Source organism: Bos grunniens, chromosome 14 (assembly GCF_055505025.1).
Source record: "Bos grunniens cultivar Pamir isolate PY7600 chromosome 14, Bosgru_T2T1.0, whole genome shotgun sequence".
Taxonomy (NCBI): domain Eukaryota; kingdom Metazoa; phylum Chordata; class Mammalia; order Artiodactyla; family Bovidae; genus Bos; species Bos grunniens.
In genome coordinates, this window is record NC_141178.1 from 21478346 (window position 1) to 21504442 (window position 26097).

General features: G+C 37.1%; 1 protein-coding gene across 11 annotated transcripts in view; it reads left to right on the plus strand.

Moving 5' to 3' along the window:
• RIMS2 (regulating synaptic membrane exocytosis 2) overlaps positions 1-26097 on the plus strand; it is a 605965-nt gene that overhangs the window by 109953 nt on the left and 469915 nt on the right. For all 11 annotated transcript variants that reach the window (XM_086336253.1, XM_086336255.1, XM_086336266.1 and 8 more), the window contains one exon: positions 13875-14085. In XM_086336253.1, coding sequence (XP_086192379.1) covers positions 13875-14085 — 211 coding nt within the window. The remainder of the gene's footprint in view (positions 1-13874; positions 14086-26097) is intronic.

A 26097-nucleotide genomic window follows, 5' to 3' on the forward strand; every position in this document is an offset into this window, starting at 1 on the left:
CAAGAAAGTAAAAGTGAAAGTTGCTCAGTTGTGTCTGACTCTTTGTGAGTCCATGGACTATACAGTCCCTGGAGTTCTCCAGGCCAGAATACTTGAATGGGTAGCCACTCTTTCTTCAGGGGATCTTCCCAACCTAGGAATGGAACCCATTGCATTGCAGGCAGATTCTTTACCAGCTGAGCCACCAGGGAAGCCCAAGAATATTGGAGTGGGTAGCCTATCCCTTCACCAGTGGATCTTCCCTTCCCAGGAGTTGAACTTGGGTCTCCTGCATTGCAGGCGGATTCCTTACCAGCTGAGCTACCAGGGAAGCCCAAGAAAGTGAAAGTTGCTCAGTTGTGTCCCATTCTTTGTGAGTCCGTGGACTATATAGTCCATGGGATTCTCCAGGCCAGAATACTGGAGTGGGTAGCTGTTCCTTCTCCAGGGAATCTTCCCAACCCAGGGATCGAACCCAGTTCTCCTGCATTGCAGGTGGATTCTTTACCAGCTGAGCCACCAGGGAAGCCGTCCATGAGCTCTACCAAATTCTCAAGCTCAGTGAAAAATTCTCTCTTACTTCCAGCAATGGATGGGATAAGCAACCATTTTTGACATATTCCAAGAGATTTTCATTCTGAAAGGAAACTACTTAACCAGAGCCCAACCAACATGAGAGTAGAGAAATAACCTAATTACAGTCCTCTCTAACCTTCCTGTTTCTCCAAAAGGGGAAAAAAAGCTGAGAAGCATTTGTGACAGTCATAGACCAGGGGCAGTAGCCCCTGAAAAAATTTAAGACTTACTTATGGGATTCTAGAATTCTTCTCTTCCCCGTGGCAGTTTAGCAATCCAGGCTGCTTCCGTCTTGTTGGCAAGCCAATTAGAACTCATAGCTATTAGGTTTGCTGCATCTGAGCAAGAGAGAGAGAAGGGAGAACTCACATTCATTCTTAATTATGTAAAACAGGAAGTGTGGTAGGTTACCTTTACTCACAGTTCATTGCCCAAAGCTTGTTACAAGGCTCTTAACTAACTGCAAGGAAATCTAGAAGGTCCATGTCCTCATGAAGAGAGGCAACTCTGTTTATAGTGAGCACTAGTAACATCGACTGCTTCCCAGGTGACTAAGTGGGTAAAGAATCCACCTGCAATGCAGGAGATGCAGAAACACAGGTTTGATACCTGGGTCAGGAAGATCCCCTGGAGAAAGAAATGCCAACCTACTCCAGTATTCTTGCCTGGAGAATCCCATGGACAGAGGAGCCTGGGGGGCTATAGTCCATGCGGTTGCAAAAGAGTCAGCTATAATTAAAGTGATTGAACCCACACAGTAATATCAACTGCAGTTAGGTTTCATTTGATTCTCATTTATTGCAATGAGGTGTTAATTTCTGCATGCCAAAAGATAAAAACTTGCCAAAAGAATGCTGCTGTAGCAAAGATAACTCCAGTCCCCACTCTTAGTTCTCTTGGTTCTTCTGAAACTGCTGTAATGACTTGAGATCAAGGTCTGATTTGTACAGTACTGAAAGTTAAGGTTAATAATGTGAAGAAAATTCAAATACAGAAGTATCCTCTCACAGAAAGGAAATTAATGGTATATAGTGTTTCAAGGAGTACCCCTACAATTTTGTCAGTGGGATTACAAGGAGATTTTTTTCGCATTCTCGTAGGCGGCAGGAGCCTGGCGGGCTGCAGCCCCCAGGGTCGCAAAGAGTCAGACACAACTGAGGCTGCACACATGCAGGTGGCAGTGAAAGGAGATTAAAAATGGGTTAACAGTGAAAGTATATGAAAGCATACTGAGGACATTAGAGATTCCAAGGAACAATAATAAAGAAGATAGTTAACAAAGTAATTTTTAAAGGAGGAACAGAGATACTAGAAAATCATTCTTCTGTTCTTGGATGGAAGCTGTCTACTTTGGTGTGTTATCTGCTTGATCCAAGAGTTGGTTAGCTCTTTCTCTTCAAACACTATTTCTGGGAGATTCTTAAGACTCTTATTTAAGGTCTCCTGACAGAGCAGATTTCCAACAGTTCATGCAAAATTGTTTGTGTCTTTTTAGTTGTGAAACGTGAGTCTAAGGATCAACATTTTTGAGGCTTTTGCTGAAGTGCTAATTGTTAATGTGACTTATTACAGTCTTTTCCATCATAACCCTGAGGTAGTTTTTCTCTCCTTTCTCTTTAAAAGGCGAAATCTGTAGATTTCATGTCATAGAGTGTCCCTTAGAAGGAGAAGGCAATGGCAACCCACTCCAGTACTCTTGCCTGGCAAATCCCGTGGACGGAGGAGCCTGGTAGGCTGCAGTCCATGGGGTCGCTAGGAGTCAGACACGACTGAACGACTTCACTTTCACTTTTCACTTTCATGCATTGGAGAAGGAAATGGCAACCCACTCCAATGTTCTTGCCTGGGGAATCCCAGGGACAGAGGAGCCTGGTGGGCTTCTGTCTATGGGGTCACACAGAGTCGGACACGACTGAAGTGACTTAGCAGTAGAAGGATGTTTTGGAAATCCTGCTTATACCTGTTGTTGATAAGACTAAGTGTATAACCTGATCCCTTTGCTTAATCATGTTAACTTGCAGTAGGGCTGATTTTAGGGTCAAAAGTGAAATTTCTTAATGTGTGGGCAGCTTACTATTAAGTTATATAAGAAAGCTGATGGACCTGCCTCAAAATTGATTTTATTCTTTGGAAGGCTAATGACAATGGAAATTGAAGGGTCATTGAAAGTATTGTTAATTTTACTTAAAAACCTGGAGAAGGCAATGGCAACCCACTCTAGTACTCTTGCCTGGAGAATCTCATGGACGGGGAGCCCGGTGAGCTACGGTCCGGTCCATGGGGTCCCAAAGAGTCGGACACAACTGAGTGACTTCACTTTCACTTAATTAAAAAAATTCTACTTGTATTTTTTTAAAGATTGAGGATGATATGGACAAAGATGTTTTCTTGTAAGCTATTGATGCTTGACTAATCAAAGCAGTTGACTGAACTTGTGACATAGTGAAAGCAGTTTCTCCACATAAATATGTTTCCAGGTCCAGCATAGATATTCTTCAACCTGAGTGGTCTAAAATTGACTACATCTGTCATGTACCTTAGGTTAGAACCACCTTAAATTCCTTTTGGCTCAAAGCAAAAAAAAAAGAGGTCAATAAATAAAGAAAAATGGTGATGATCACTTGTTCACACAGTGCATTTAGAAAAATTGATAAAAGTACCAAAGTGCTTATTGCCAAGTAAAGTTTTTATTAAAACATAGTATATGTAGTGATAAGTGCATAGTTTGAAAATATATAGCTCACTGAATTGCCAGACAGTGAATATATCTGGAAACCATCACTGAATGCAAAAAGCAGAACATTGCCATACTTCCAGGATCTCTTTCTCATGCTCTCTTCCATGGAGGACTCTCTCTCACCCCTGGGAGTGACTTTTTAACTTGAATTTTTTTTAACACCACGTAATATTTTGCATATTTATATTTAGACTTCAAACAAATAGAATCATATGGTATATTGTGTCTATAATATTTTGTTTAATGTGTTTGTGAGATCCATTCATATGATTGCATCTAGTTGCATTTCATTCATTCTCAGGACTGTATGGCAGTCTAGTATTTGGATATACTGCAATTTATTTATGTTTTACTATTTCTGTGCGGTGGGGTTGTTTCCAATTTTTGGCTGTGAATAGTGCTGTGATATCGGAGAAGGCAATGGCACCCCGCTCCAGTACTCTTGCCTGGAAAATCCCATGGACGGAGGAGCCTGGTAGGCTGCAGTCCATGGGGTCGCTAAGAGTTGGACATGACTGAACGACTTCACTTTCACTTTTCACTTTCATGCATTGGAGAAGGAAATGGCAGCCCACTCCAGTGTTCTTGCCTGGAGAATCCCAGGGATGGAGGAACCTGGTGGGCTGCCGTCTCTGGGGTCACACAGAGTCGGACACGACTGAAGCGACTTAGCAGAAGCAGCAGCAGTGCTGTGATATACATTCTGATGCCAGTATTTTTCATATTATTTGGAAAATTTTTCAGTTATTTGGAACAGTGAAGTACTTCAGCTATTTAAAAATATTTTCAAACATTAAATCTAGTTACTATGTCCGTATCTCTAGTTTCCCACTTATTTATTTGATAATACTGTAGGTACTGTTTCTGTCCGTGCCCTAGTGTTTGATGTTTCAGTGCCTCTGCATCTGACCAAGAGAGAGAGAGAGACATTCCAGGCAGAGGAACAGGATGGTATGATCAGATCCGTATTTTAGAAACACATTACATTTGTAATAGTCGCTTAGGCAGCTATTTAGAAATTCAGAGGAGAGACTTGGTATGTGACTGGGATGGCCAGCTGTATGACATATGTTTTTATTCTTTTATAATAATAATAATTATTATTTTATTATTATTATTACTCTCAGCTGATTATTAAAGCAGTAACTTTCATACTTTTTTAAAAAAGCTTCCCTTCATAAAAAATATATTTTGCACTATAACCCAGTATATACATACCTACATACATATATATGTAATAGAAATAAGATTTATAAGAAATCTTATACTCTTTCCAATGTTTTGATATAGTTCATTAAACTGTGAGTCTTGGCTTGCTAAATTTATTTTATGTCCTTGTATTGGGTTGCACTCTGCTGTTTGAAAAACACTCTGTAATGTGTGTGACTGCATTTAATGGTTACATTCTATAACTGTATGCCATGAGCTTATAGAAAGCACAACTTAAAACTCATCATCTGATGAAAGTCAGTGTTACACAAATCATGAACCCCACCCCCCAAAAAGATGAATGGGAAAACAACAACAGCAACAAAAAACTATGTGACTGGGCATAAAATTACCAGGGAACAGCAGGATTACTGGGAACTAACATACTGAATAATGTCTGTTTCTTAAAGAACTCAGAATGAAGAAATTACTTTTGAAAACAGTGAATTCAATGAGCTGCTTTGGTGAGGATGGAGAAAATAGACATGAAAAATTTGGATGAAATAGCTTTTTGAATTGACAGTGGAAAAAACTATTTCTAAGTTGATATATTATTGCATATGTCTTTAAATATTTGTAAGAAAAGTTTTAAATTAAATATGAGAATTATCTTTGACTCTTTATATCAGGGATCTACAAAATATGACCTCTACGTCAAATCCTGCCCATTGCCTGTTTCTGTAAATAAACTTTTATTGGAACGCAGTCAAGCTCATTTCTTTGTTTGCTTTTTTGTGACTATTCTCACATCTGTTTGGCAAAGTTGAGTAGCTGTGACAGATCCACAAGGCCTACAATATCTACTATCTGGGAATTACATATTTACCATTATATTTATATTTATAAGCTTAAATATATGTTTATATTCTTAAGATCTTTTATACCTTTCATTATATTTGGAGTTTGGATTCTAACAATGTTGTTTTGGAGTAGGAACAAACCAAAAACCAATGAAACAAAATACAGACTCTATAAATAGACCATTGCACATGTAGGAACTAAATATATGATAGACTGCTATTACAAATCAGTGGAAGAAAGGATGGGCTATTTAATGGTACTGGGAAAATAGACTCTCTATGTGAAAAAGATTGAAATTAAATTCTTGCATCACATTACATATAAAAATAAACTTCAGATCGATTAAAAGCCTAAATGTGAGAGGCAAAATTATAAAGCTCCTAGAAGAAATTATAGAATTTTTTTGTGACTGACTTAGGGGTAAGTAAGAATTTTTTTTATAGCCGGCCACCAAAACCACAAACCATACAGGGATAAACTGATGTATTGAAATGCATCAAAATTAAAGAATTCTGCTTAACAAAGAATTAGCAGTTATTTGTCAGACTAGAACTTTTGCTATGCTCAATTTATAAAGAATTAGCATACAGGCTATACAAAGTTCTTCTACAAATAAGCAAAACAAACAAAAAAGGCCCCCAGGAAATCCAATAGAGTTTTGGTAAAGGATGTCATGAGTAGGTAGTTTATAGGTGGGACAGTCCAACTGGCTGAACTTCATTAGGAGTCAGAAAAACGTGAACTTAAAAAAATGAAACGTTTCATATACCGAAGCTGTAAAATTTTGTTAAGTTGAATAATATCACGTATCAGCAAGGATAAGAGGAAACTGGAACCATCATACCCTGCTTGCAGGTGTGCTGAGTTAAGCCATTTGAGAAGGAAGTTTAGAAGTATTTACTGAACTTGAGTATATCTATTATATTCCTGCATACATTCCTCAGAGAAAAACATGTATGTGTTTGTAAATATGTCATTACAGAAATATTATAACTTATTGGAAATACTGGGTTGGCCAAAAAGTTCATTCATCTGTGAGATGTTATGGAAAAATCCAAACGAACTTTTTGGCTGACACACGTTACAGAGCAGCGGTCCCCGTCTTTTTTGGTACTAGGGACCGGTTTTGGGGAAGACAGTTTTTCCGGGGACTGGGAGGTAGGGGGATGGTTTTGCGAGATTCAAGCACATCACATTTATTGTGCACTTTGTTTCTATTTTGTGGTGGCTGCTGCTGCTGCTGCTGCTGCTGCTACTACGTCGCTTCAGTCGCTTCTGTGCGACCCCATAGACGGCAGCCCACTAGGATTCCCCGTCCCTGGGATTCTCCAGGCAAGAATACTGGAGTGGGTTGCCATTTCCTTCTCCAATGCATGAAAGTGAAAAGTTGAAAGTGAAGTCGCTCAGTCGTGCCCAACTCTTAGTGACCCCATGGACGGCATCCTACCAGGCTCCTCTGTCCATGGGATTTTCCAGGCAAGAGTACTGGAGTGGGGTGCCATTGCCTTCTCCGTATTTTGTGGCAGTCTCATGATATTCTCCCTGGAGAAGGAAATGGCAATCCACTCCAGTCTTCTTGCCTGGAAAATCCCGTGGATGGAGGAGCCTGGCAGGCTACAGCCCACGGGGTCTCAAAGAGTCGGACACACCTGAGCAACTTCACTTCACTCATGATTTTCAACCTTGACTGTTGGGTTCCAGTTCATGCTCCTATGCGAGTCTAATGCCACCTCTGATCTGATAGGAGGTGCAGTTCAGACAGTAATGTGACCGATGGGGAGCGCTGTAAATTCATGTTTGTTTCAGGTGTACAGCACAGTGATTCAGTTATACATGTCAAGTCTATTATTTTCCAGAATAAAGTGCTAACTTTTAAAAAACAAGGGATGAATAAAATGTAAATAAGGAAAATTATATATCCATTCAAGTGTGAACTTCTAGTGGTTAGCACTCTGATTCTGCAGCTGAATTTGGATCTGGCTTTACTTACTAGCAGTGTGACTGTAAGCAAAAATAGCCTCTCTGTAGAATAGGAATAATAGAATATTTATAATAATACCTATCTATCTGATACAAAATAAGCCACAGACACATTGGCTATAGTCTATTTAGATTTTACTAGAAAAATTTGAAGACTGGTTCCTGAGGGAAAGGAAGTCACATTGGGGAAGGGGAAAACAATTAATTAAAATGGGAGCCAAGCATGAATCAGCGAAGCAACCTCATGATCAACTCTATTTTGGATACCTAAAGTTTAAAAAGAGAGAAAGAAAAAAAAGGCATGTGTTGCAGTCTATTCTGGGAGGAGGCAGGAGGATGTATAAAATGCATCCTGTAATGAGGTGCACCATAGTGAGTCTAAAGGATGAGTAGCTTTAGCAGAAAGAAGGGAAAGAAACAGTGCAAAAAATGAGGTTGAAGAGGTGAATGTGTGGGCGAACATTCAAGACTTTGTAACAGACTTCATAAGAAGTTTTTTCTTTTTCTTGAAAGCAATCATAAGCCATTAGAGTATTTTAAGCAGTGAGATGACAAGATAATTTTTCTGTAGTATGCAGAAGGGGAGAAGTATGAATGTGAGTAGCCTAGCTGGGAGGCTAGGTGGGCATTGATGATAACAAGGCCTATGGTATTGAGCATGGATATAGAGACAAGTGGAAGGATTTAGGACACATTTAAGAAGTAAAATTGAAAGGACTTCATGATAGATTAATTATGCATTTGAAGGAGAAAGGTATTTCTAGAATAATTCTATATTTCAGGCCTGCATGATTAAATGGTGTCACAATTTATTGGAATAGGAAAAACTGGGAGGGAATTTGGCTTAATAGGAAAATTACAAGTTCACTTTGATATGCACTGAAATTCAAGTGGCGTCGAGACTTCCCAATACAGATGGGAAGTAGGCAATTGAATATTGAAGCTCAGAGGAAAAGTCTGAGCTGAGGATTTACATTTATATGTAGGAGGAAAGTGAAGTCAGGCATGGGTAACACTGCCTAAGCAGACACAGAATGAAAAGAGAAGAGAGGCTTGAATCTTGACCTTCAAAGGAAAAAGAGCATGAAAGGCTAGAGAAACAAGGAGAAAACCAGAAAAATATAATGAAGGCCAAGTGGGCAGTGAACATAATTTCAAGTACTGTCGAGAACCCAGTAAGATGGAGACTAAAAAAAATTGTTAGTTTTAGGTACAGGGAGGCTGTTGGTAAACTTTGTGAGGATTAAGAAGTAGACTAGAAACCAGATTAGGTTGGTTGAAGATGACTGGGATGAGGAAGCAGAGATAGAATTTGGTCTATGTATAAATGGGAAGGGGAAAAATGATCTCTTTGGCAAGGAACATGATTGAGCTCTTGAATCTGCTTGTACACCATCACTTCTACATATGATAGTTTCTCATTTTATAGGACTGGAAGGATGACTACAAAAAAAAAATCTCTCTAAAAGTCCTCTCTTACCTCCTCAAACTATTATAGATTAGTCCTATCTGAACTTTTCACTTCTCTCTCTCTCTGCTCCCTACAGCAGGAAAGATTTGATCCCATCCCACAGCCCCAATAAGGCTACAGTCTCAGGGACTGCTACAGTTCTTACTGTGAGAGTGGTTTCAATAGCTCTAATCTAGCACTTTGGGATACATAATTACTGATTTCTGTACTTATGTTACTGGCCTTCTCCCTATGTGTGAAAACTGGGGTTTCTATTTCCCTGGAGGCCCTATGTAGCACAGTTTGCTTCTACTTTTTGCTTCTACGAAAAGATTTCTACTTTTGTTCCAGTGTAACTTGACTTGGTAACTTGCCTAGTACTCCAGTGCCTCTAAAACTAAAACAAAGCATTTGCTCTAATTTTCTTCTTCTTTCTCTTTCTCCCAGAGAGGTTCAGCCGTATACTGAGTGATCATGCCAGAGATCATAAGTGTATAAACAGGTATACAGTAGAAATGTATAGTCACCTCACACATAGAAAGATGGTTCTTCCAAATGGTGGGAGAAGCTCTGATGCAGAGCTCATTCATGGTCCACTTAAAATCATGCTTGTTCTTGTACATGTTTTATGAACTTAGGTCTCTTGTAGTGATGCTTATTTTGTGTTACTAGAGATTCACTTAAACCTGGTGAAAGACCATCAGGGAAAAATAGTATGTTACCTGAAGTTATAGGGGAAAAAAAACCAGCATAGCTGTTTGAATTTATTAATATTTGGTATGAAAATGGAAATATGCTTTTGTGGTTGCAGAGATAAAAGGACTTACATGGCTCTATTTTTAATTTACCTACTGACTTAAGGTTGGGGGCTTCCCATCTTATGCAGTGGTAAAGAATCCACCTGCCAATGCAAGAGGTGCAAGAGATGTGGGTCCAATCCCTGGGTCAGAAAGATACCCTGGAAATGGCAACCTGCTACTGTATTCTTGCCTGGCAATTCCATGGACAGAGAAGCCTGGCAGGCTACAGTCCGTGGGGTTGCAAAGTTGGACATGACTGAGCTACTGAGCGCACACACTGATTATAGGTTAGCACTTCGAAACTGACTGTTTTTTAAAAGTCAAACTTATTTAAGGTTATATTTATTACCAGTAAAATTCACTCCTTTGAGGCATACACTTCAGTAAATTCTAGAAAACATACACAGTAATATCTACCACCATAATCAAGACATAGGTTATTTTCCTCACCCCAAACGTTCCTTGCATCCCTTTGTAGTCAGTCCCCTTGTTCTACTCCACTCCCTAGCAACCACTGATCTGATGTCTGTCCTTATAATTTTGTCTTTTTCTGTTACATAAATTAAATCATATCATATAAAATTGGACAATCTGTGATCCACAGGCCACATCTGGCCCACTACTTGTTTTTGTATAACCAGTGAATTAAGAATGGCTTTTACATTTAAAAAATGTTGAAAAAAATTGTTTTTTTAATAGTATTTTGAGATTATAAAAATGACATGAAATTCAAGATTCAGCATCCATAAATAATATTTTATTGGAGCATAGCTATATCCATTCATTTACATATTGTCGTTGGCAGGTTTCTGGTTCATGCTTTTTAAATTGTGTTGAAGGTCTAGAGCCTATATCTTGCCTAACCTAGCTAAGAAGTCTTTGTTGAACCCAAGGCCACACTTTTCTTCAATGTTTTCATCTACAAGCTTTATACTTTTAGTCATTTTATTTAGTTCTGTAATCTATTGTTTACAGTTTTGTAATACATTGAGTTAATTTTCATATAGGTATGAAGTATGGGTTAAGGTTTATTTTTTTACACAGTGGATTTCCAATTACTATTTTTACACATGGATTTTCCATTGTTTTAAAGGACTATACTTTATTGTTGAGTTACGTAGGCATCTTTTTAAAAAAGTAGTGACCATTTAAGTATTGGACTGTTCTGGACTCTGTTTTATTGTATGTGTGTTTATGCTTTACCAATATTTGATTACTTCTGTAGTTTTTATGGTAAGTCTTGAAATTAGGTAGTGTGAGTTCTTCAGTTATTTTCTTTTTCAAAATGTGTTGCCTAATTGGAGAGTTTTGCTTTTCCATACAAATTTTAGATTTAGCTTGTCAATTTGTTTAAAGAATTCTTGCTGAGATTGTGATTTGAGATGACATTGAATCAATTTATAGAGAATTGATATCTTAACAGTACTGAAACTTCTCATGATGAATATAGAATATTTCTCCTATTAATTAGATCTCTTTTAATTCTTAGTATTTTATAGTTCTTACCAAAGAAAGTCTGCTTATATTTTGCTAGATTAATACCTTAGACTTTTCTTTCTTTTATTTTTGATGCCTATTGCATACTACTTTAAAAATTTTTGATTTCCAACTGTCTATTGCTAGTATACAAAAATGCAATTGTTTTTTGTATATCGAGCATGTATCTTGTGACTTTGCTGCTGCTGCTGCTGCTAAGTCACTTCAGTCGTGTCTGACTCTGTGTAACTTCATAGACGGCAGCCCACCAGGCTCCCCTATCCCTGGGATTCTCCAGGCGAGAACACTGGAGTGGGTTGCCATTACCTTCTCCAATGCATGAAAGTGAAAAGTAGAAGTGAAGTCGCTCAGCGACCCCATGGACTGCAGCCTACCAGGCTCCTCCGTCCATGGGATTTTCCAGGCAAGTGTACTGGAGTGGGTTGCCATTGCCTTCTCTGTGTGACCTTGCTAGACTCATCTATTATAGGAGTTTTTTTTTAATAGTTTCTTTGGGACTTTATACATAGACAATTATGCCATCTGCTCAGTTTAAAAATATTCCTTTCCAACCTCTATGGTTTAATTTTTATTGTTTTTCTTCCTTTAATGCATTAGCTAGGATTTCTAGTCCAGTGTTGATTAGGAGTAGTGAGAGACACCACCTTGCTTTGTTCTTGATTTTAGGGGGAAAGCACTCAGTATTTCAAATACAACCCTTTTGTGGATGCTGTTATTGAGTTAAGGAAGTTTCTGTCTGTTCCTAGTTTGCTGATTTAGGCACTTTCTCGGCATATTTTGACATAATCATATGTTCTTTCCCTTTGTTGTTGTTAGTTGCTAAGTCATGTCCGACTCTTTGCAACCCTTTGAACTGTGACCCGCCAGGCTCCTCTGGCGGGATGGGATTTCCCAGGCAAGAATATGGGAGTTCCCAGGCAAGAATACTGGAGTGGGTTGCCATTTCCTTCAGAGAATCTTCCTGACCCAGGGATCAAACCTGCGTCTCCTGCATTGCAGGCGAATGTTTTACCGCTGAGCCACTGGGTGTGAAATCACTAGTCAGGTCAGGGGCTCAGATAGGTCTGGATGGTGTCGGTATCTTTAGGGCACTACTGTTTTCAGATTTCTCTAACAGAGAGCTCCTGCTGCTTTTTGCTTGGGGTGAATGCAGGAGTACTGTAAGTTTGTTTGGTTTTGTTTGTTTTTTTTATGTTTTGGTACCCCTTCAGCTGTTCTTACCCACTTACATCACAGAGGGAGAGGGCCTCTCTCCACGTTCTTGCCCATTCCCTGGCAGCAGAATACTGGTGCTTATTTCTTGATACTGGGCTTGTGATAGGGTTGGGGTGTTCTGTTGTGTGTTTTCCATCTTCCATCTTTGACAGGCTCTGTCTACGAGGGCCTCAGGGATGAGGCCTGCTCAGAGTTCTTATTCCCTTTTTCCCAAGTAAGGAAGTTGGCTTGGCGTCTCTGAATGGTTTAGGGCAGGAGTTTCTACCTCCCGCTTTGTGATAAAAGCCTTTGATCTGTGGGCAAGCTCTTGGCTGAAGATGATTTCCTGTCTCTCCTTCATGAAAAGAGGGTTTTTCCCCTCCCAAGCTTTTCCCTAGCTGTAGTAGATCTTTGCCTTTGTCCTGGGGATGACAGAGTTTACTCCCTTTTCCTGTGGCTTACAGCTTTGGCTTTTTTAGGAGAAATAGTCTGGGGAATTCCTGTGTTGTAGTAGTCACTAGTCAGTCACTTCTGTTATATTTGTACATATGCACCCCCAAAAGGTTCTTTTTGTTCTTATGTTCTGCTCTCATTGTTCCTCATGAATAACCAGTACAGGTATGTGGAAGAGTGCTTGTGATCCTGGGCCCATAGCTATTCCAAATTGTCATGTTAGCCCACACTTGACTTTTACAATTTGTTAAATAAAATTTTAGTGAATTTCCTCATAACTGTCTGGTGGCCACCTCTTTCTCCTATGCTCTGCCAAAGGTGAAATAGTGTGTCCCATTGTTCTTTGGAAGGGTTTGTCTTGGAGTTCAGATTATTTGCTTGTCTTATAACCCTCAACTCTCTGATGGGATCAAGAGAAGTTATGCTTTTGTAGATTATTTAGCCTTTTGTCCTTTTTAGGATGAGAGTGACATTATTTGCAGCTTTGTAAATCTTATGCATTAGTTCTGACTAGGAACTTTGATTTGTAAATCAAAATTATAGTTTTAATCATTTAAAACCATCTTTTATAGAGATAATAGTAAAAGTTTTATCACTATTTATTTTTAACTAGAATCTGTAACGGCCTTACTTTTATTTGTACTGCCTTATTTGGTAGACTCCTAATATTTCAAGTGTCTTTGCAGCCAACTAATGTCCAGGCTGTTGAATAGATTTGGATAGTTAATGAGACCACTCATCCAATGTTTTCCTCTCTGTTTTGATTCTTAATTGCATTCCAGTTGAGATTCTGTCTCAGTGATTTGAAGTTGATAGGTTTTGGTTTCCCTGTGCAAGTCATATCGCTCAGTCTATTTCTGAAGCTAAACTCTTGAAAAAGTAACATTATAAATATTTCATGGTATATGATTGAAAACATATTGCAGATAGTTGGTAGACATTTTACAATTACCTTTCAAAGAAGTATGTTAATTGTACTGTTTATCAAATTAGCATGTATATCAGAAGTTAGAACTAGTTACACTTTTACGATGTTGTGTGCCATAAAAGATGTTATTGTCAACAGAAAGTTAAATTTTTATTCTTTATTCTCACATGGATTTTTCAGGTATAAAATTGTGTCCACAGATTGTGGTAATTATTACTATTTTTTGAGACCATCAGGAAACCAAATTTTTCTTGTCTGTGTTCTCTGCAGAAAACTTCATCAGCAGTTTGAAATGTATAAGGAGCAGGTAAAGAAGATGGGTGAAGAATCACAGCAGCAACAAGAACAGAAGGGTGATGCTCCAACCTGTGGCATCTGCCACAAAACCAAGTTTGCTGACGGATGTGGCCATAACTGTTCATATTGCCAAACCAAGTTCTGTGCTCGCTGTGGAGGTCGCGTGTCGTTACGCTCAAACAAGGTACAGGATGAAAGCTGAACTTCGTAATTCTCTCATACTTAAGCTCATCATGAATAAAATAGACAACTGAAATTAGCATTCAGGTTAATCAATGAACAGAAACCTTCCCTAGTGTCTTCAGGTCAGATAAAAGAATTAAAAAAACTTTCCTCTGAATTAAAAAGGTATTTATCTCATTGTTTTTGTTCTTTAGCTTATGATCTTTTAGACTCATAGGATCTTAGACTTTCAAAGATGAAGAGAATTTAGAGATCAGTTGGCCTAATTCCTTATTTTATAGATGTAGATAACTCAGATCCAGAAACACTAGAGTTCATTCTTAAAGTCACACAGCTGGTTAATGTTTGAGTTGTGTCACAGCTTTTTCGATTACCTCACATAATTTTATCAACTTGGTAGATCTGCTCTTCTTTGGCCTGTATTTCCTTTCTTTCTGAAGGAGGCTCTTTCTGGCTTTGAGATTCTATGTTTCATAATTTTATAGCTTTTGAGGCTACAATACCCTTTATTTTTGTTTTAACATTAATGAAAAAAACATTAGAATATGGAATTTAAAGAAGAAATGTTCAGGCTGGGTTTCACACCTGTTCTAGATTTTTGTAGTTTATCCATCCACTTTAGGGAATATATTAATATTTCCCAAAGAATGCTATGCTGAAATTAGCAAAAGAAGTGTTTTAAATGGTCTCAATTAGTTCTTTATAATTTGCATTTATCTCCTTCTTAGTAGGAGATATTTATCACCCAGTTCTTAGGGAGCTTAAAAATATGAAGCTGATGTCTTTACATACATTACTTAGGCATAATGGGAATTTGTTACCCTTTGTGATTTAATTTCTCTATTTTCTCATTGCTTCCCTTTTCTCATTCTTTTGTTTTACCCAGAACTAATAACTTTTCTTTATCTTTCTCCCTGGTTACCTGATTATTTTTCTTCTCCTTGACTAGTTGTGTTGGCTAGAAACTTTAGTAGAATTTTGAGTGGAAGTGATGAGAAGAGACATTCCTATTTTGTTCTCATCTTGTGGAGAAAGCATTCACTATTAAGTATTATGTTAGCTGTCAGCTCTTCATAAATGTTGCTAAAAGTTTTTGTTTGTTTGTTTACCTTAAGAATAGATGTTGAATTTTGTCAAATACTCTTTCTGCGTCTATTGTGATTGATTATATGTTTTTGCTTTCTTTGTTAATATGGTGAACTACTTTGATTGATTTTGAAGTGTTAAACCAACTCTGTATTCCTGGAATAAATCCATTTGGTTATGATGGATTATATCTTTTACATGTTAATTAGTTGGATTAGATAAAATTATGTTTACAGTTTTTGCTTTTGTGTTTATGAAGGTTAATATCTGTAGCTTTCTTTTCTTGTGATGTCTGTCTTTGAGTTTGGTATTAGAGTAATGCTGGCCGGATAAAATGAATTGGGCAGTATTTCTTTCTCTTCAGTATTTTAGTAGAGTTTCTGTAGAGTTGGTATCATTTATCCTTTAATGTTTTATAGATTTTACCAGTGAAGCCATCTGGGCAAACGGTTATATTTTGGGGGGAAAGTTTTTACATACAGTTTCAATTTAGTAGATATAGGATTATTCAGGTTATCTGTTTTTTTTTTTTTCTTGAATGAGCTTTGGTAATTTGTATCTTTCAAAGAATTTGTTTAGTTCCTCGTATGTTGTTGACTTTATTAGTATCATATATTCCATTATCATTCTTTTAATGTCTGTATAATTTGTAGTGATGCTGCCTCTTTCATTCCTGATATTGGCAATTTGTATCTTCTCTCTTTTTCCCTCTTCAGACTGACAGATACTGACCTATTTTATTGATATTATCAAAGAACCAGTTTTTTGTTTTATTGATTTTTAAATTGTTGACTTCTTATTTCATCTTTATTATTTGTTTTCTGTTGCTCACTATGGGTTTAATTGTCTCTTCTTTCTTCTGGTTTCATAAGGTGGAAGCTGAGGTTATTGCTTTGAGATGTTCCTTCTTTTCTAATACAGGCCTCATGTGCTATTAATTTCCCCTAAGTACTGCTTCAGTAGCATCTCTCAAATTCTAATATGTTGTCTTTTCATTTTCACTCAGTTGAAACACTTTCTAATTTTACTTTTTTTTTAACTTATGAATAACTTAGAAGTATGTTATTTATTTTTTAAATATTTGAGGTGAAAGTTTCTAGAGATCTTTCTGTTCATGATTTTTAATTTCATTCTGTTGTGGTCCCAAATATACTTCGTATGCCTTGAGTCCTTTGAAATGTACTGGTACTTATTTTATGGCCCAGACTGTGCTTTATTTTGACAAATGTTCTGTGTGTTCTTGAAAAGAGTGTATATTCTGTTATTTTTTGACAGTGGTTTTAAATGTTCAGTAGGTCAAATTGTTTAATAGAGTTGTTCAATTCTACTAAATCCTTGTTTATTTTCCACATTGTTTTTTTCTACCAATTATTAAAAGATGGGTATTCAAATAGTAACTCTCAGTTTTATCAACTTTGACTTTATATATTTTAAAGTTCTGTTTTTAGTTGCATAAGCAGTTGGGATCATTACATCCTATCAAATAATTGGCCCCTTTATAATTGTTAATGGAGAAGGCAATGGCAACCTACTCCAGTACTCTTGCTTGGAAAATCCCATGGATGGAGGAGCCTGTTAGGCTGCAGTCCATGGGGTCACTAAGAGTCGGACATGACTGAGCGACTTCCCTTTCACTTTGCACTTTCATACATTGGAGAAGGAAATGGCAACCCACTCCAGTGTTCTTGCCAGGAGAATCCCAGGGACGGGGGAGCCTGGTGGGCTGCCATCTATGGGGTCACACAGAGTCGGACACAACTGAAGTGACTTAGCATAGCATCAGTTCAGTTCAGTTCAGTTCAGTCGCTCAGTCATGTCTGACTCTTTGCGACGCCATGAATAGCAGCACACCAGGCCTCCCTGTCCATCACCATCTCCCGGAGTTCACCCAGACTCATGTCCATCGAGTCAGTGATGCCATCCAGCCATCTCATCCTCTGTCATCCCCTTCTCCTCCTGCCCCCAAACCCTCCCAGCATCAGAGTCTTTTCCAATGAGTCAACTCTTCACATGAGGTGGCCAAACTACTGGAGTTTCAGCTTTAGCATCATTCCTTCCAAAGAAAGCCCAGGGCTGATCTCCTTCAGAATGGACTGGTTGGATCTCCTTGCAGTCCAAGGGACTTTCAAGAGTCTTCTCCAACACCACAGTTCAAAAGCATCAATTCTTCGGCGCTCAGCCTCCTTCACAGTCCAACTCTCACATCCATACATGACCACTGGAAAAACCATAGCCTTGATTAGACGAACCTTTGTTGGCAAAGTAATGTCTCTGCTTTTGAATATGCTATCTAGGTTGGTCATAACTTTCCTTCTAAGGAGTAAGCATCTTTTAATTTTATGGCTGCAGTCAGCATCTGCAGTGATTTTGGAGCCCCCAAAAAATAAAGTCTGACACTGTTTCCACTGTTTCCCCATCTATTTCCCATGAAGTGATGGGACCGGATGCCATGATCTTCGTTTTCTGAATGTTGAGCTTTAAGCCAACTTTTTCACTCTCCACTTTCACTTTCATCAGGAGGCTTCTTAGTTCCTCTTCACTTTCTGCCATAAGGGTGGTGCATAGCATAGCATAATTGTGAAATGACTTTCTTTATTCTTGGAAATATTCTTGGCTCTGAAATATTGTATTTTATCTGATCTTACTATAACCATTCCAACTTTCTATGGGTAGTAGTAACATTGTTTATGTTTTTTCTTCTTGCCCAAGTGAGACTAAATTTAAATCCCAGTTTTGTTATTTACTAGTTCTGTGACCTAGTATAAGATGCTTAGTCTCTCTGCCTCAGCTTCTTCACCTGTAACTAGAAGTAATAATAGTACCTATCTTACAAGGCTATTGTGAGGACAAAATGAGTTAATATTTGTGCAACACTTAGGCATATACCTGGCATACTCACTGAATGCTTTTAAAGTGTTTTGCAGTAATTTCTATAGTATTGCTTCTTACCTAACAGGGATGTAGGGTCCCATGAAAGAACCTTTCACATATGTTTTCTTATTCAATTAAATGATCATATTTTATATTGGGTTAGTGTGTTCCTTGTTGCACACCTAAACTGATTCCGTCATTATGAATATATATGTAAAATATATAAGGTAATTCTAATCTTTAATCTTTGAAATGACCATTTAGTCTTTTTTTTTAAACACAGACTAAGTGTAAAACTGAAATAAATATTCAAATGATTCAATTGAAGATTCATTTGTAGTCATTTTAAAATATCCAGATTTTCCATTTGTTTAAAATTAAACTACTACTCCACAGCTGGTTTTTATTTTTCACATGAGATTTTAATGTCTTAAGGACCTTGATAATATTTCATATTTATACATTACCTTTGTTTTTCAAGCAACTCAATTCTAGTTTGATTAAAATCACTTTGGACAAATACAGTGAAACTTTAAATTGTGTTACTAAAATTTGATTAGAAGAGATTGCTAGTCCTTTTTTTTGAACTTTTTTCCCTTGGAGGCTTGCCAGTTCAAAGAGAAGAGGTATTTTGTTGATATTGGGTCATTATCCTTACTTTTCCTTTTTCCTTTAACAATTTCCTTGGGAGATTTTATTCATTTTCATAGCTTCAGATTCTGTTATATGCTGATGATTTACAGATGTGATTTCACTAGCCGGATTATTCTTTTGCGCTACAAGTCTATCTATGTAGCTTCCTGCTGAAAATCTAGGCTTCGATGAATTAATAGTCACCTCATATTCACCTTATCTATACTTGCATTCATTATTTTCCACCAAATCTGCTTCTCATGTGTTTTTTTCTCTCAAGGAATTGCCTTCTTATTCACCTGGTTGCTCAAACCAAGCTCTGGGAATGATTCTCTTTCTTCCTCAATCAGGTCTTGAGGGGCCATACTTCTCCATATCTCCTAAATCAGTTTACTTCTTCTCTTGCTACTATTATGGTTCATACCACTATCACATATGTTTCTTACCTGAAGTATTGCAACAGCTTCCTAACTGTTCTTTCTGCTTCTGGACTTTTCTTCTTCCAGTCTGTCTGCACATTTTAGCAAAGTAAACACTTTATAAAATAGTAGCAATGTTGTGCCTTATTTATAAATTATATACTAGATTTTGTGTTGACTTTTTATCCTTATTGGAAGATAGTAAAGATACAATGGTAGAGTAATATTTCATATGTGTATTATAGCTAAATTTTCCACGTATATGTTATAGCTAAAATTTAACCTGTATTATCTGTTAAGAGGGATTGAGTGTGTGCCAGTTTGCTTTAGTCGTGTCCAACTCTTTGTGGCCCTGTGGACTGTAGCCCCCCAGGCTACTCTGTCCATGGAATTCTCCAGGCAAGAATACTGGAGGGGGTTGCCATGCCCTCCTCCAGGGGATCTTCCTGACCCAGAGATTAAACTTGCATCTCTTATGTCTCTTGCATTGGCAGGTGGGTTCTTTACTACTAGTGCTACCTGGGAAGCCCTAAGAGGGATTAACTATTAGCAAATTCATTAGTTAGACTTCATGTTTTTTTTTCTTTTTTAAAACAATTTCTGCAATGTGAGTTACTTTATGAAAGTATTATGCTTCTAAGCTTTTGCCAGATTATTAACATAGTTAACTGTGAAGACTTTAGTTCATACATGTCAGATATAATTTAGTCATTCCCAGCCGTGCTGTGCTTAGTTGCCCAGTCATGTCTGACTCTCTGTGACCCCATGGGCTGTAGCCCCCTGCAGGCTTCTCTGTCCCTGAGGATTCTCCAGATAAGAATACTGGAGTGGGTTGCCATGCCCTCCTTGAGGGGTCTTCCCAACCCAGGGGTCATTCCCAGCTAACTTGTATCCAAATATGCCAGGCACGTTTGAGCTTTTGTACTTTTTACATATTCCATGTTCTTTGCATAAAATGTTCTCCCTCACTGGTCTTGCCAACATTCTTTAGAGGCCTACTTACATCTCAGAAGCTTTCAATTTTTTTTTTCCAAGTTCTGTTATCTCATCAGTCATTTGTGTTTCCATAGTGTCTTATTCTTCACTTGCTTTCAGGCAGCTTTCTGTTCTGCAGTGATTTGTTCAGTTCCCTCTCAATACATTTAGTTCCTTGATGGCAAGAACTGTCTTACTCACTTGTTATGTTTCATAAATCTAGTATAGTACCTGATACATATATGTGAGTGCTCCATAAATGATTTTTGTTAAACTAAATGGTCACCAGTAGTTTTCTTTGACTGCATACAATTGCTTTTCTTTTTTACAATAGCTTTTATATGACCTGTAGTTTTAACATTTGTAACAAATGAATCAGTCAAGATCATAATACAGAGGATGCATCTTATCCCTTCTACACAATATCCTGTGTTTTAATCAGCTAGAGTACCAGATATAGAACTGTGTGTCAGGCACTCTATATGGAGAGCTTTTCATATTGTTTAATTCTCAGGAAACTGTATAAAGTAAATATTAATTTCCTATTTTGCAGATAAGGAAGTAAAGGTCTAGAGAGCTTAAGAAAATTGCATAAGGTATACAACTAGAAATGTTTCAGAGAAACAATGATGCCTAAAAAGACATGATTTTAATTTTTAATTTATATAACTTATTATAATATATCAGGTCATTATTATTACATTATGAAGTATTATGATCATTATTTATGTTTAATTAGAGATGAATGTAATAATTTTAAACTTTACCCTATTTAAATAGGTTCTCTTGACCAAATCATGCATCTTATTTATTTATTTAATATTTATTTCTATTGTGGTTTATTATAGGATATTGGGTATAGTCCCACGTGCTATACACTAGGACCTTGTTGTTTACCCATTCTATATAAGTTTTCATCTGCCAATCCCAAACTCCCAGTCCATCCCTCCTTCATCTCCCCTACCCCTTGGAAACCACAAATCTGTTCTCTGTGTCTGAGTCTGTTTTTTGTATTGTAGATAAGTTCATTTTGTCATATTTTAGATTCTACATACAAGTGATATCATATGGTATTTGTCTCTTTCTGGCTTCCTTTACTTAGTATGATAATCTCTAGGTCCATGCATGTTCCTACAAATGGCATTATTGCTTTTTTTTAATGACTGAGTAGTATTTCATTGTATATATGTACCACATCTTTTTAAATTTTTATTTTATTGGAGTATAGCTTATTTATAATGTGGTATTCATTTCAGGTGTACAGCTAAGGGGTTCAGTTATACATATAGTCATTCTTTTTTATATTCTTTCCTTAAAACTCAGTTATCTTACATATTATTTTATTTTTTACATTTATAATGTTAGGAAACTATAACCCCAAATTACCAATTGTGATCAATAATATTTTATCTTTAATGACTGTTTCTACTTATTTTTTATTTTAAGTTATAAAGTTTAGAAGGCTTAAATTAATGGGACAAATAACTTTTAGAAGTAATATGAATAATTCACGTAGAATTATATTTTGTCAGTTTTTGATAGTATATGATGAAATTAAACATTGATACTGTGTTTTATTATCTTTGTACATAAAAGCTTTTTTCCTTAACGTTTTTAGTTTTTTCCTTTGAGTTAATTGAGTGCTCAATTAAGATTTTATTTGTGGAAAGAACATTCTCCTTTTTCTGATGTTTGGGTACTTACTTGCTTTTGTAGAAATTGTTCTCTTTATATGTCTTAATATATTCTAGTATATAGCGTGCTCTTGCTTGAAATGTATGGAAAAGTTTTTCCTCTTAATGTTTATATTTTGGTCAAAATGTAGTTTAAAATTTTCCAGAATTTTAATTTCATTGTCTTAAAAAGTTTGTTTTAAGAATGGAATTAATTATTTATTTTTTGTTTTGTCTTTTCTGTCCTTTCTAACTTGCTTTCGTGGATATTCACACCAGGAGGACAAAGTGGTTAGAGTCTTTTTTCTAATGTTATTTTTTTCTTATTGTTATTAATGCTAATTTAATTTTATAGTTATATTTAATTTATTTACTCAAGTGTTTTGTTACAGTTGTAGTGCATGATAATTGCTAAACAGTAAGATATATTTTAAGCATGCTGAGTTTACGGAAAGACATTTAGTTTATTATATTATAGTGACAATTTGATTATTTTACTTGATTCTTAAAGAAGCTTGCCTTTTTAGAATTTAGTATTTTTTAAAGGAAATGTGTTTTTATAATATATATAATATTTCTCATTGTGATAAGAATTCCTTTAATCTTATTATGTCCCCTAAACTGATCATTGTACTGGTCAGAATTTTTAAAATAAGTTTCTGAGTTAGTATAAAGATTCAGTTTTTGTAATAATGAGTCACAATAACGTTGAACATGGGTTTTCCGAAGTATATAATCATAGTTAAGTATTTAATATATTTTAATTTTTCTCAAAATATGTTTTAGAGATTGGTAAAATGCTTTTTATCCTCATGTTGAATATTATATATAACTATAATTTACAAATTCTTAGAAATATAAAATTTGATAATAGATTATAATAATCTGCTGATATCTGTTAGAAGTCTGATTTGAATTTGGATCTGCTCTGGAGCCTGGTGACTTCCTGCAAACACAGATAGATCTTTCTGTTCTGATTCTTTATGATGAATCAGACTAAAACTTGAAGTCTTTTCAAGTTTTCCAAATTCAAATTGGCATAAAACCCAAAGGGAATATCCTTTAGCTGAGGTCTTCTAAATAGTGCCTTCTTGTCATTTGGAGCCTCTTCATTCTCTTCGGTCTTCAGTTACTAGGTTGGAGATAATGTAGACATTGGCAAATACTGATGTGAGTTTAGAATATGAACCCTCTGAGCAAAAGAAAAGATACCGTGACTACCCAGATGGTATAGTCTTTAACCCAGAGCAGGTCCTCTAAAAAACTTGCCAGCTTTCTACCAGTCAGCTGTATTATTTGACTCTCACATAGTACAATTCAGGCAATTCAAAGCCGTTTAGAGTCTCTGCTGCAACTTTTGTGTCTAGAGTTAACACAGGGTACATAATGGTTTGATTATTGTCTGTAGTTTTCACAATGAATTCTGACACCTATCCCAGTAATGAGACATATAGTAGTAGTTCAGCTATAGAAATTATTTTCATGTAGGGACACAATTTCATAATGTAGCAGTCTATATTTTAAGCCATGGATTGATTAACAGATAAAACAATACTAATTTTATGTGGATTTGGAGCATTGTGGTTAAAATTTAACAAGTCTTTCTGTGATATTCTTTTTGCACTAGTGTTCAATAGAACTTTCACCAGTGATGAAAATATTTTATGTCTTTACTGTAATACTATAGGCGCTAGTCACATGCAGCCATTGAACACTTGATTTGTGGCCAGTGTGACTGAGGAATTGAATTTTCAATTTAATTTTAATCAAATTTGAATAGTTGTATGCGGCTAGTGGCTAAAGAGAGCCCAAGTCTGGATAGCAAGCACTGTCTGACTATTAAACCTCTAAGGCAGTTCCCTGCACTCAGAGTAGCAGTATGATGTGTATACTGTCAGTGGAGATGTAACTGGACAGAACACAGAAGGGTATAAGTGTCATTGCCAACCTCATATATAGCCAAGAAGGATAATGGACAAGGGACATCCTCCCAAAGGGTAGAACCAGGGCATATGATGATAATAAGTGTAATAGTCAATGGAGAACCTAGATACCAGGTAGAAAAACCAAGGAAATTAAGGTATTGTTTTTGTAGGGATTACTGTGTTCCGCAGACAATCAGCCATGGGTATATTTCTCATTCTTCCTGCTTTTGAATGAGAGTTTTTGTTGCAGTTATATCATTTTGTATTGGATGTGCTGAGAACAGATAACTTGGCTTTCATTGTATACTGCTGCTGCTACTGCTAAGTCACTTCAGTCATGTCCGACTCTGTGTGACACCATAGACAGCCTTCTACCAGGCTCCTCTGTCCCTGGGATTCTCCAGGCAAGAACACTGGAGTGGGTTGCCATTTCCTTCTCCAGTGCATGAAAGTGAAAAGTGAAAGTGATCCAACTTTCAGTCGTGTCCAACTCTTAGCGACCCCATGAACTGCAGCCTACCAGGCTCCTCTGTCCATGGGATTTTCCAGGCAAGAGTACTGGAGTGGGGTGCCATTGCTTTCTCATTGTATACAGTGATTTACAATTATCAGTTGTTTATAATAATCTGCACTTGACTGTATACAAAGATTTGTTCTGCTTCACAGATCCTACGTTCAGAGCTAGGTTTTATAACTAAGTGAGAGTTGGGAATTCTCTCCCTCGGGTGGGGGATATGTTACATGTAAAATATATGCATGGAAATTGTGAGTAGTTGAAAGCAGACTGTTCTAGACCCTGTTTAATCACTATCCGAACAGACATTTTAAAAAATACCTTTTAATTTCATGGCTGCAATCACCATCTGCAGAAAAATAAAGTCAGTCACTGTTTCCACTGTTTCCCCATCTATTTGCCATGAAGTGATGGGACCAGATGCCATGATCTTCGTTTTCTGAATGTTGGGCTTTAAGTCAACTTTTTCACTCTCCTCTTTCACTTTCATCAAGAGGCTTTTGAGTTCCTCTTCACTTTCTGCCATAGATCAGTCACTCAGTCGTGTCCGACTCTTTGCGACCCCGTGAATCGCAGCGCGCCAGGCCTCCCTGTCCATCCCCAACTCCCGGAGTTCACCCAGACTCACATCCATCAAGTCAGTGATGCCATCCAGCCATCTCATCCTCTGTTGTCCCCTTCTCCTCCTGCCCCCAATCCCTCCCAGCATTAGTCTTTTCCAATGAGTCAACTCTTCGCATGAGGTGGCCAAAGTACTGGAGTTTCAGCTTTAGCATCATTCCTTCCAAAGAAATCCCAGGGCTGATCTCCTTCAGAATGGACTGTTGGATCTCCTTGCAGTCCAAGGGACTCTCAAGAGTCTTCTCCAACACCACAGTTCAAAAGCATCAATTCTTCGGTGCTCAGCCTTCTTCACAGTCCAACTCTCACATCCATACATGAGGTGTCATCTGCATATCTGAGGTTATTGATATTTCTCCCGACAATCTTGATTCCAGCTTGTGCTTCCTCCAGCCCAGAGTTTCTCATCATGTACTCTGCATATAAATTAAATAAGCAGGGTGACAATATACAGCCTTGACGTACTCCTTTTCCTCTTTGGAATCAGTCTATTGTTCCATGTCCAGTTCTAACTGTTGCTTCCTGACCTGCATACAGGTTTCTCAAGAGGCAGGTCAGGTGGTCTGGTATTCCCATCTCTTTCAGAATTTTCCACAGTTTATTGTGATCCACACAAAGGCTTTGGTATAGTCAATAAAGCAGAAATAGATGTTTTTCTGGAACTCTCTTGCTTTTTCGATGACCCAGCGGATGTTGGCAATTTGATCTCTGGTTCCTCTGCCTTTTCTAAAACCAGCTTGAACATCTGGAAGTTCACGGTTCACGTATTGCTGGGGTTATTTTAAAACATGTTGCTTTATTTTTAGGTATTTGAGTAATTTTTAGATACCTAATGGAGTTCTAATTTAGTGCCATTGTAGTGAGAGAACAGCTCTGTGAATTTTTGACCCTTTAGGATTTACTGAGACAATGTGTGTCTTTTTGGGTGAATGTTCCATGTTTACTCGAGAAGCATGTGATTTCAGAGGACCTCAATCTATGGGTGTCTTTTGCAGCCATTGTTGGTGGTATTCTCTCAAGCAGTTAATTTGTTTTTCTTCCAATTTGTAAGATTGGAATTTTTTTGTAAAATTTCTGTCCTGGCATCAGTTTTTGTGATAATTTCTTGGTTTGTGGGTTCGTGGATCATGCTGCAGATTACAAACCTATGTGAGGTGCAGGCAATTTTTTTGAATTCTTAGGGGAGACTTTTTTTGTTTGTCCATTGTGTAAGCAGAGACTTCATACTTCCTTGTGTTTTCCCTTGTTAGTAGATGAAATATTTGTAGTTTACTTTTTCACTGAAGATACAGTTTT